This window comes from Callospermophilus lateralis, chromosome 8 (genome assembly GCF_048772815.1).
Source record: "Callospermophilus lateralis isolate mCalLat2 chromosome 8, mCalLat2.hap1, whole genome shotgun sequence".
Taxonomy (NCBI): domain Eukaryota; kingdom Metazoa; phylum Chordata; class Mammalia; order Rodentia; family Sciuridae; genus Callospermophilus; species Callospermophilus lateralis.
The window spans coordinates 5,090,575-5,102,665 of NC_135312.1; the positions used below are offsets into that span (position 1 = coordinate 5,090,575).

At 53.7% G+C, this 12,091-nt stretch overlaps 1 protein-coding gene across 1 annotated transcript in view; it reads right to left on the minus strand.

Annotated features, from left to right (window-relative positions):
• Positions 1-12,091, minus strand: part of Evc (EvC ciliary complex subunit 1) — a 53,205-nt gene that overhangs the window by 24,711 nt on the left and 16,403 nt on the right. The window contains exons 6-9 of the mRNA XM_076864508.2: positions 9,295-9,393; positions 6,439-6,576; positions 3,752-3,910; positions 379-595 (exon numbers count right to left, since the gene is read on the minus strand). Of these exons, the coding sequence (XP_076720623.2) occupies positions 379-595; positions 3,752-3,910; positions 6,439-6,576; positions 9,295-9,393 (613 nt within the window). The remainder of the gene's footprint in view (positions 1-378; positions 596-3,751; positions 3,911-6,438; positions 6,577-9,294; positions 9,394-12,091) is intronic.

Here is a 12,091-nt window from a genome sequence, read left to right on the forward strand (position 1 = left end):
CCTGCCCTGCCCACCCCCAGGGCAGCCCTGGGGCAGGTGCGGGTGTGGGGACTCCCCGCTCAGCACACCAGCCCCCTCTCCATGCTGGCCTCCCCCACCCTGTGCGGGCGAGCCAGGCCTGCAGGGTGGTGGTCTGGCAGACGCATAGCTGGCTTCTGGGCACTTCTACATCCATTTCGGGTGGAGGCCCTCCCCTCCCCTTTGCCTCCTGAATTAGATGGGAAGGTGACCCTGACCTCAGGAGGAGCCTTGTTAACTGCTCTCCAGAGAGGGAAGCCAAGCCCCGGGCAGGACGGGAAGGCAGCCTGCGCTTGGTGTGAGGGGCCACAGCTCTCCGTCAGAGTCACCCTGGCCCCCGGGGCCTGGCCATCCTCTCACCCCTGCGGAAGCTCTCTGCCTCCTCCCAGAACGCCTTGTGCTGCTGGGTCAGCAGCTCTTCCTTCTGCCGCCCGGACAGCTTGCCCTGGACGCTCAGCAGCTCCAGGCCGCGGGAGATGGCGGCCAGTCGGCACTTGGTCTCCTCCTGGATCTGCATCCTCAGGAACTCGATCACTTTTGCCATGTGCGCCCGCCCCATGGCTCTCTCCAGGGCGTCCTGTGGGGGAATCCCATGCAACAGCTAAGGCCTCAGTGCTCCGCCATGAGTCTCCGTCAGCTTTGGATGAGGCTAGGGCTCCGATCCTACCACCAGAGCACAAGCCTTGAACCCTCTCGGAGCCTCCTGTGCCCGATGCCCAGGTAGGGGTGGAAACGCCTCTGCAGGGGGCACGGAGGCACCCACGGGTGACTGTGCACTTAGCACCTGGCGAGCACTCTCTAGAGGGCTGCCCTCATGGGCAGGAGACCAACATACACACACACAGGGGAGGAAAACCCATGTTCCTTATGGTCAACCTGCCCCCAGTGCACGTGGCCCCACAGCCTCCACAGCCCTGGAAAAAACCAAGAATCCAAGCTACAGACATCTTGGTTTTGGAGCCTCGAAGAGCGGAGTCCTGGGGTTTCAGGGATTCTAAATGGCAAGGCTGGCTTTAAGAGTGGCCCCGCTCCCTGAGTTCACGGCAGGCTCCTGCCTGGCCTCCCACAGTATCGATTAGCAGGACCGGACTCCTGAAGAGGACGGTGGGAAAGGCTGACTAGAGGCGAACGTGGGTCCTGACGTCTTCGAGAACAGAGCTGGTCAGGTGCAGGGGCACAGAACGCACGGGGGACCACGGCACCACTCAGCCCAGATCTGCATTTCCCTCCCTCCTGCCCACTGTCACACCCAGCTCAGGCTGGGACACCCCTGGCCTGGCCCTGCAGGCCACTTCTGGTCTCCTCTCCCCACCTCCCACCTCTGCCTCTGCTCTGCCGGACATCACCAACAGGGGGGTCTTTCAGAGATGCTGACATGGCTGTCACCCCTCAGCCCCAAACCCCCCGATCTCCTAGACCCGGCACACAGGCCTCTGGGGACTTGCTCTGCACTCTTCCCTGCTCCTGGGTATGGGTGCCCGCCCTCAGCTGCCTCAGGGCTTTGCTCATGCAAGTGATGTCCCGGGACACTCTCACTGCCTCCTCCTGCTCCCTGCCTGACCGGTCCTCTCCTCACTTTCCCTGCACCGTCCACTCAGGTCTTTGAGCTAGAAGGGCAGTCCCTGGCTGGACTGAGATCTTGAAGGTAGGGTCATGCCTAAGTCACGGTGTCCCCACTGCGTGGTCCTGCTGGTTTCTGATCTAACCAGGTGTGGAAGGGGTAAGGAGAGAGACCCCCCAGCTAGCCGGCTATGCACGGGAACCCACACTTGCTGTGAACCCTCCTCCCTCAGGCCCACACTGCTGTGACCGCTCAGCAGCCAGGACCCCTAGGGGGCGCGCGAGGACAAGCGGCTCTCCAGAGGAAGCAGGGCTGCTGGCACTGAGGCTGGCCTCTGGCAGAGGGAAGAGACCCGCACTCGCCAGAGCAGGGCTCAGCAGGTCAATACCACCTCTGGGTTTAGATTCAAGGAGAGAGGAGAATGGAGACTACTGTGCAGGAGCACGGGGGCCACCCCTGTCCCCAATAGTAGCTGTAGTGGAACCGTCAAAGTCCATGCCGCTGGAACTTGGCTCGTCCCTCAGAGCTGTTGACCTGGGCACGGCTTCCTAACCTGACCACTAACAGCATTAAATAAAACATGCCAGGCATTTGGAATAAGAGCCAGAGAAGTTCATCCTCCACAAACAGCCACCATTTCTATAATTATCCACAGCCATCTCCATCTCCTGGTGAGTTTTCCCCCCCTTGTCTGTCTCAAGAGACTGAACCTGATAACCTCTGGGTCCACTTTAAGGGCTCTTCCAGTTTTGAGTGATGCTATGTGACACATTCCAGGTCCAAATGCCTGGGCAGAGCCACTCAGGCACCAGCCTGAGAACTTGGATTCTCCCAGAATTCATCAAGAATGAGTTCTGAGAGCCCAGCTACATATTTCCTCTTGGTACCCAGGATGCCGGGGACGGAGTTGACGGGTCCCTGCACAGTCATAGCCTGTAACCCTTTCCATTCATCGTTATGACGATCTGCTCATATCAGCTTCACCTGCTGATGAGTGGCAAACTGGGAAGCTTGGGACTCCACCATGTCATTGGGGCAGGACCCTAGGTTCGTCACGTAGCTACCTACTTGGCTCTGTTCCTGCTGTGAAGATCTGCTCTGTCTACCTTTATTGGTGCCAAGGAAACAAGGAGACAGTGGTGGGTGGCTCAGTGGTAGAGCCCCTGCCTAGCACACAGGAGGCCCTGGGCCAATCCCAGCAGCCGCCCCCTCAGCCCAAAGACCTTACATGTACATGGTGAGAAAAACACAGAAGGTTCCTGAACCACAGTGCACACCTGGGAGCCTTATTAATGTGCAGATTTGAGTGTCCATAGCCCTGAGTGTTGGTTCTTAAACCTGGCTACATGTTGAAATTACCTGGAGATACTGCAATAGTCCTGATGCTTGGGTCCCAGGTGGTCTCCACCTTGAGGTCAGGCTTAATCAGGCTGCGGTGCAACCTGGTATCAGGTTTTAAAACCCCCAGATGGTGATGCGGAGCAGCCGGGGTGATGTCCACTGGTATGGACACAGAGTCAGCTTTCCCTGCTGACTGCCCAGGTGTCACTGGGGGACTTTAAAAGATGCCTGTGCCTGGGCCTCACCCCCACGGATTCAGGTCTGGAGTGGAGCCACTGGCATCTTGGGGTTTAAAACTCCCCAGTGACGCTGGTGTGTAGCCAAGGATGCAAACCACTGGCTTAGAGGAATCTACCGGTCCACCTTTGAACCCAGGCTCAGCCACCTGGACCACTATGATTTTAAACACAAAACTTAACCTCTCTGAGCTTCTATTACTCTACTAATGGAGGATGAATGGATGGGTGAACGGGTGGGTGAATATATGGGTGGAAGGATGGGTGTATGTGTGGATGGGTGAGTAGATGAATGGGTGGGTGGATGGGTGAGTAGATGGATGAGTGGGTGGATGGCTAAGTAGATGGATGGGTGGGTGGATGAGGAGATGGATGAGTGGGTGGATGGTGAGTGGGTGAGTAGGTGGATGGCTAAGTAGATGGATGGATGGGTGGATAAAGGTGTGGGTAGTCGGATGAGGGTGGATGGATTCACTGGGGATGCTACATTCCCACCTATAATATGAAGGTGTTCAACTTACTGCTCCCTAAGGAGTTTGGGCCACAGGATTCCCCACCTCCAGCTTGAATGTCCTAGTGCCCAGCCCCACATTACCAGAGCCTGCAAGTCCTGAGACGTGCACAAGAGCCCTTCGGCTGCAATCATTGTCTCTGTCAGCGTTGTCATGAGCTGCCGCACTCTGGAGCTGGAACATTTAAATTGGTCCACAAGAAAGTGCTGGATGTTTTCCATCTGTTTCCAGAAAGCTTCCATCTGTGAAATGAGCATGAGAAGCAAGTGACGGGGGGAGAACTTATTTAAGAGGGCTCCACAGCTCGGGCTTGGGAACTGCAATTCATTCCTCCTCGCACGCGGAGACTGGGCCACTCCGCAACGCCAGTGAGTCTCTCCTGGAATGATCGCACTCTACCGAGGGTCCTCCCCGGCCTGTTGCAGGTGCCAGTCAGTTCCGAGGTGGCTTTTCAGAGCACACCAGTCAGCCGCCTATCAGGAAGGAAAGCAATGAGCTCACCCCACTTAAGGGCTCTTCAACTGGTCGTGACTACGAGCTGGGGACACAGGGAATGCAACAATGTGCTCCTGGGAGCTTCACGGTCTTTAAAGGGAATTAAACACGGTTGGAGATAAAAACATGAATGGCCACTTAAATATTAGTTATTATCCTTCAATTACGAAAGAACAATTTGCAGAGATGATACTGATCGTGACAAGATTTTGCTTGTAAATTCTCTCTCCCTTCCATCTTATCAGGAGCAGGGTGTAAACCAACACATGGCTTAGAAACTTGGGGGCTTTAATCTGCAACGTGGGCGCCTCTCTGAGCTTTGAGATCGATGATCCCAGCTGTGCTGCGTGGCACTCGGGCGTGGGCCAGGCTGCCCACCTCACAGGCTTGCTTCTGGATAACACGCTCTGGGAGGAAGGGGCTCTGGTCCTGGAGCTCGGGAGAGTCAGAGCCAGGATTTGGTTCAGGTCCTTTAAGCCCACTGCCTGGAGTTTCTCCATCTTGGCTGGGCCTCTCAGATGCCTATGGGTCACTTCCTGCTGGAGGGGCCAAGCCCTGTGGACCCTGAGCTCTGAGTCAGCCTGGCCCTGCCAGGAGAGAGCCGGCACCTGGTGAAGCAGCCTGCCACCGTGGGGGCCTTGCCGCAACTAGGAAACCTGTTGTCTGCCACTGGTCACCTCCTGTGTCACCCCCAGCAGGGACCTCAACCTCCCCAACACTCTCCCATTCTCGCTGCTCTCACCCCTCACCTCTCAGATGACACACTGCCCAGCTTGTGTGGGAGAACACAGACCCTCCGCCACGCCCCTGCACGACCAGGAACGGCCCATGCCCTCCGCTCGGCCTCTTCCCTCCACCCACTTGGGGCCAGGCTGTCCACTGGCTTCTCCCCAAACCCTCGTGGTTCTCTGCACATCCGTGATGAGACTTGCTGCAGTTCTTCCCAGGCCCACACACCCCTCCCCTGCCTCTCCTGGTCCTTCTCTTTCCACCTTAAGTACTGGCAGCACCCAGCGTTGGTGCCACCACCAAGAATCTTATGAAAACTATGAACTCTCTCCAGGTGTTCTGCTCAGTGCTGGGGAGTCACCAACACAGGAATCCAGAGTACCTGGCTGGGCGCCTCTCCACAGCTCCAGGGATGTTCATCTTCTTACACGGGCCTTCAGAGCCCCTCTATGCTGGCCTCTCCCACAGGAGACGTCCCAGCGGGGCTTACCATCTCCCTCCCAGCTGGCTGCTCTGGGACCCTTACTTCTGCAGAGCTGAGCTGGACACCCGCTTCCTCCCACCCGCCACCCCACGATGCATCACCTAGCAGCTCTCGGGCCTTTGCTTACCTCTGTCCTGACTGCACTTGCCCCATGAAGGTCCTGCTGGGTTTGCCCAACAGCTCTTCATGACCCTCTGCACAGACCCTGCGGTCCTTTGAACACAGGAGGAGGACGAAGCCACCCCTGCTTCCCACTCCGTGACTCCCACCTCCCTAGTGTATGAAAAACCCCCAGCCAGACCTCTGTGGCTTGTTCCTGCTCTCCCGGCTCTCAGCTCCTTCTGGCTCCCGCTCTGCATGCCCGCTGGCCAGCCTCCACACTGACCCCAGCTGGCCTCTCAGTCCCTTCCTCTAGTGAAAGGACTCCCGGCCCTGTGGTGTCTTGGTCTTTCTCGTGCACCTGTCACAGCTCTGGGAAACAAAGTTCTCCTCTGCTCACCGTGGGTCTCCCGGACACCTCTTGTGCAGAGCCACATCGAAGTGAGTTTTGAGTCTCCAGTGTCCAGCAAAGTGACTGGCCAAAATCAAGAGCCAGGAAAATGTCGTTTGATATATGATATGTGGCTAGGGAGGTGAAACCCACCAAAAAAAAAAAAAAAAAAAAAAAAAAAAGAATAAAAGAAAAAGAAAAAAAGAGTGATTTCAGGCAGCCATCCCCTCTGGAGTTGGAGACAGGCTTCCCGAGGCCGGCCTGGGGGTTGAGAAGTCGGCAGCTGGCCTCTGCTCTACCCCTGGGCAGTTGTGACACTGAGGGCCAGAGCAATCCTTGCCTTGAATGGTAAAAAGGACAGTCTAGAATATAAATTAAGATCCCTCCTCTGTAAATCTGTGCTCCCCCATCACCCCTTCTCTGTGTCTGAACCTGAGAACTGAATCTCTGCCTCCAGGGCACAGCACCCCGGGGAATCCGAGGATCAGACCTGCTCCCAGCACCCTCTGTAACCAGCCGCGTCACTGTCCCAGAGACCAGGGTTTTCATAGGGCGAGGGTCACCACACGCACGTCATCTAGGAGCTGCTCGCTGCGCTCCCGCTCCTTCTTCTCCACGTCTGCCAGGGTGACGTACCCAGAGTCACCGGTGCCCAGCGTTTCTGTGCTCGACAGTTTGACCTGAAGTGCCTTTTCCAATTCCTCCAGATCCTGAAGGGATAGGAAGGAAGCAAATAAAGACAAAATCGACCGTATCTTAAATTCTAGAAAAATAGGTGCTTTATTTTTCACCACGTTATCAAGAGCTATTTCTCACTGGCAATTAAATGTTCAGGGCACTGCCCTACTTCAGTTTTGATGATAAAAATCTATTTTCCTCGTTAAACGCAGAAATCAAGAATCAAGGATTCTTTTCTTCTATATTCTGCCCTCAAAAATCACCGGCCATCCTTTAAAAACAATGAAATCCTATTTTTTCAGTCATTACAAAGTCCTAGAAAAGATCACGGCGTCAGAGGCAGGAGGGAATGTTTCTCTCCACTCCTCTGGTTTCCGTGGGGAAGGATCATAGCGACCCCTCAGGGCAACACGGCTGCGTCTGCCTTGGGGCTCCAGAGCCGGAAGTGAGCGCCTGGCTTAGCTAGACCAGGCTGTCTCTGTGGGATGGACCACCGGGGAGGCCATTGCTCTGCTGGGGTCTCAGCACGGAGCGAGCCGGGCAGCAAAGGCCCTGCCTGCATGTGGGGAAGCCGGAGTGGTCAGCTTTGCTGGTGACGAGGTAGGTGGCGGGGCTGATTCTGGGGTTCAAGTGGCAAGAAGCCACCCGAGGTTGCGGCGTCTCTTAAGTCCCATCCGCCACGTTGGCCTCCATCAGTAGCAAAGCATGTTTCTGTAAATGTCTCCCTGGCTCTCTCTGAATGGGTCCGGAACTTGGGAAGAAACGCGGGAGTCCCCTGTATCGTGGTTCCTTCAACCCCACCGTGGAGCAAGGGAGGGGTCTCTTTTCTGCAGAGCTGTGGTAACTGCCATGTGACCAACACTGGGGGGGGGGGGGCCAGCTTCACCAGGAAAACTCACTCTGAGTCAGAACGCTCTTGTGGGGCCCGCTGAGGCCACATGTGACTTCTCATTCTCTCAGCCTCTCCTCCTGACGAGGACCATGATAAATGGAAGTCAGACATTCTGTCCTAAGACTCCTGGGCAGGAAGTGGCAGTGCTAGGCTCATCTCCCCTTCCACCTCCATATGTCATGCTGCTTCTCTCCAAAGGGCGACTGACATTTCTAAGACTTCTTGTCCTCGAGAGGTTTCAACTCTGCTGTGAGCATTAAACTGAATTGCACCTTCAGGCACCTGGCCAGGCTGTCTCAGTGAACAGTACCCACTGTGATGACTAAGATGCTTCCCAGGGTTACAGCTGAGTGAGCAGGAGAGGGTGATCTGAGCTGAGATCTGAGACTCCAAATCTCTCATTCTTTCCATGACAGCGTGTCTTACTTTATTCCCACGTACATGATTACAGATATTTCCGTTATCATTGTTTTTACCTCTGGAAAGCCACTTAAGCACACCGAGCCTCAGATTCCTCAGCTATAAAACAAAGATGATAATAGTCACTTGTGGGACTGTCATGAAAGGTGCATAATGTAGGTTCAGCACTGCCTGCTGACGGTGCTCATGGAGGTACTGAGGGTGAGGATGGCGGTGAAGGTGCAGACAGCGAGGAAGATGAGCCACTCCTCTCCCCAGGAACAAGGGAGGAAGTCTTCCTGTAGAATCCAAGAGTGGTGAGGAGACAGGCTCTCCAAGCCCCCAGTATCATGGTGGGACCAGGGATGACGATGACGGTGACAATGACAACAACGATATGACGATGAAGATACAGGGAGCAGTGATGAGGATGAGGAAGATGGTGGTGGGGTAGCCAGGCCGACTGTGACAATGACAGTACAGTGGCAGTGGCAGCAATGAGAAGGACGACAATGGAGAGGATGGTAGTGGGGTGGTCGTGGGGGGGTGGGGATGGCGATGAAGATGAAGTAACATCCGGTCACTGGGACAGAGAGGACAGTAGTGGAGGCAGCCGGGTGATCTTGGTGACGTTGATGAAGAGATGGTGGTGGTGACAGTACATGACAGTGCCGATGACCACCCAGTGATGATGGTGAAGAGTGGCCATGATGTAGTGAGGAGGAGGATGGTGATGCTGCTGTTGATGCACATGATGGTGGCGGTGGTGACAGCAATGACGTCGTGATGGTGGCAGTGATGGTGTTGTTGGTGGTAATAAAAAGAAAACGCTGGTAGTGATGACCATGGTGATGAAGATGGCGGTGACGTCGGGGTGGTGATGACAGGTGATGGCGGTGCTCACACATCTCTATGACTAGGATTTTGAAAACCAGTAAAAGGTGGAGCCAGGGTTCTGACTTTACCCAGCCTGACTCCAAGCCCTGACTCTTTTTGCTGCACATGAAATAAATGTAAGCTTTCTCAGATGGAAAAAAGACCAAGAAGAGCAGAATACAAAGCAGAATAAACAGCTATAACCAATAAACACATGACTGCTTTTTTTGCAGGAAAAGACAGTTTTGTACGTGGGATGAAACAATATAAATTCAAAAATTACTTCTTTATATTGAAACTCATGCAAGAAAACAACATTAACAGTGATTGTGCCTGAGTAGTTAATATGACCAACATTCTTCTTCTGTCTGCTCTGAATGTTCTCCTGAATTTTAATGACACGCATTGTTCTTTTTGTGCTTGTACACGTACTTTTAGATATTATTATGAAGACGTGGAGACATGTATATTTTAATAGATCATTTTCATACATGAAAGCAAAAAATATTTTATTGTAATATTATATTTTTATATAGTAGTCAACTATTTTTTAAGCTATCTGAAATACAGGTTCAAGACATACCTGTTCTTGTTTTGACAGAATCTTCTGATATAATTCATCATCCGACTTTTTCTTCGGAAGAAGGTCCAGGAGGCACATTTTAAAAATCTGAATAAACATCTATTGGCAAAAAGGAAGGACAAGAGGAGACAGGGTTAAACGCAGGCCTCCCTCCCGTCTCTCCTCCTTCCCTCCCCCGCCTCCACGTGCTTTTGGCTGCAGGAAAAGACCTAGGTGACACCTCATGATGTGGCCTTCTTCTTTCTGAATGATGTTCACCTTCATGTATTCATCAAGTGTTTATTGGTGTCCACTTTCTGCACGGTCCCCACTCCACAGGTGTCAGGGAAATAGAAACGGCCAAGGGAGGCCGCTCCCTCACGGGGAGAATTAGAACACAGTCTCCCAGAACCAGGGTGGACAAAGTATCCCTCCAGCCTCCTGCTCAAAGGAGAGACGTCCCTTAAACCCAAAAGAGCCCTCCTAGGAGCAGGGACCCCCACTACAGCCCAGAGCTGCTCCGTCCACCCCACGCTTGGCCATCCGCCCCTTGTGAACCTCTGGGTGGTTTCCAGATGGGGTTTGAACACATGTATAGGTTTGGGGGTAAATGTGAGCTCATCCGGGACGAATGCCCAGGAGGCAGTGACTGGAGCCTACCACAGGGCCCTCCAGAGTGGCCGTCAGCACCACCCAGCCGCCCAGTCCCGCACGGCCTTGCAGCATTTGGGTTGTTGCTGTGTTGGGTCCAGTCATTCTGACAGGTGTGGAGCGACGTTCACTGTGGTTTCACTTTCTTTTCCCTGACGGCTTCATCGTGCTGAGCGTCTTTTTCTGGGTCCTTGCCATCTCACTCCTCCAGGTGAAGTCTGGATCAGACGCTCATTTCCCAGGAGGCCCCCGGGGTTCCTCAAGTTCCAGGCACTGGTCCTGGAGTGGGATCGTGGCTTGGAAGCTTTCCCCTCTTGCTCTGTAGTTGGGGTTTTCATCTTGAGGTCTCCTGCAGAGCCACAGTCTTTAGTCTTAATGATGTCAAGTGTAAGAACTCTTGGTGGTGTTGGAGACTCTGGAGATTTTCTCTTTTGTTTTTGTCTGAAAGCCTTGCACATTTACATTTAAATGCAGGATCCACTTGAGTTCATGTGCGTATAAAATGTGAGGTTGAAGTTGATGTCCAATTGTTCCAGCACCCGTGTATCCCAAAGTTTCTCATTCCTTCATTGAGCTGTTTTTGCATCTTTGTCAAAGATCACATGGATATGTTCATATTATAAAGCATTTTTTTGATGCAGAATTAGCAACTTTTTTTCTATAAAAGCCCAACAGCAAATATCTTTTGGTTTTGCTGGGAGTAATTGTATAATTATTTCATCTCTTTTGCAACTAGCCAACCCTTGGTAAGTTGTATTTGCAACTGACCAATGCATAGCTTACCACAGACTTTAGATCTCCCTAGATTACTTGCAGTACCCAGTACAGCACAAATGCTGTGCCAACAGCTGTACTGTGGTGTTGAGCAATAGCAACATGTCTGGTACAGACACAGTCCTCTTCTTCTGATTAATCTCCGTTGGTGGCTGGTTGAATTGTGCATGGTGAGCCCCTGGGAAGAAGACAGCACCCTATTCCAGCTGCAGTCTCAGTGTGAGGTCGCTAGAGGAGTAGGCAGCTCTGGGCCAGTCTCTGAGTGGGTTCGGTTCCAGACACTCTCAGCTGCCAGGCTCACAGAGTACACGTCACCACCTGGTTGCCAGGGCAACAGGCAGGTGGGCACGTCTTGACATGTCACACACAGGCTCCTATGGCTGGGAAGCGGGACAAGGTGCCCCCTGTTGCATGGCCACAGGGGCCCTCCTGCTGAGGGTTGAGCCTGGATCTCCTCCCACACCCTTATTCCATTTCCCCTTGTAACGAGCACCAAGATACGTGTCCTGGCTTTCACATACTGAAAGCCACAGGTGTGCAAGGTGACCTTCTCTCCCCAAGATGTTAGCCTCAAATGCATCTTTTTGACCCCAAATGTAATCAGTAACACGTACCCTGGTCATTTAAGATGGTCATTTAAAAACTTCCCATTTTGAAATAATGATAGACTCAAGAGAAGGTGCAAAAACAAACAGGCCTAGGAGCTCATGCCCAGGACGGCATTGCAGATCACTGGGGCACACTGTCAAGAGGAGATTGCCCTGGGCTCAATGTCAACACCAAACTAGAGCCGTTTTTACCCCAGCCACGTACATCCATATGTGTGTGCGTGTGCATGCATGCACGTGTGTTTGTGTGCGTGTGTGTGTGCGTGTGTGTGTGTGTGTGTGTGTGTGTTTGGGGGTGGTTCTATGCAATGTTACCACAGATAAAGGCCCAGGCAGCACTGCCACAGTCGAGACACGGACTGTCTCAGCGCCAGAAGAAAACCCCCTGGTCCTGGCGCACCCCTTATTCTAGCATCCCACTTCCCAGAGTCTGCCCTCATCTCTGCCATTCTGCTTTCAGAGGTCACAGCTGCAGCGTGTCCCCATGTCCTCCCTGTCCGTGTCCAGGCCCGTTCTCCCCTAGTGAGGGCCAGCAGGGAGCTCCCAGCATCAGTTGCCCTTGGCCTGAATCACCGGAGCCCCGCCCATCTCTGCTGGAGAAAGGACGTGGCATGGCTTCCCAGGAGGCCCTCGGGACTGCCCTGGAGGAGGGCGAGTCCCACTGAGTGAGGCCGTGTGCCTGTCAATCCTGCGTCAGAGACTCCTCTGTGCAGCACCCACTAGGTGCAGGGCACATCTCAGGAACTCCCTGGAGGCCCTGTTTGTGTGTCTTCCCGGGGACACCT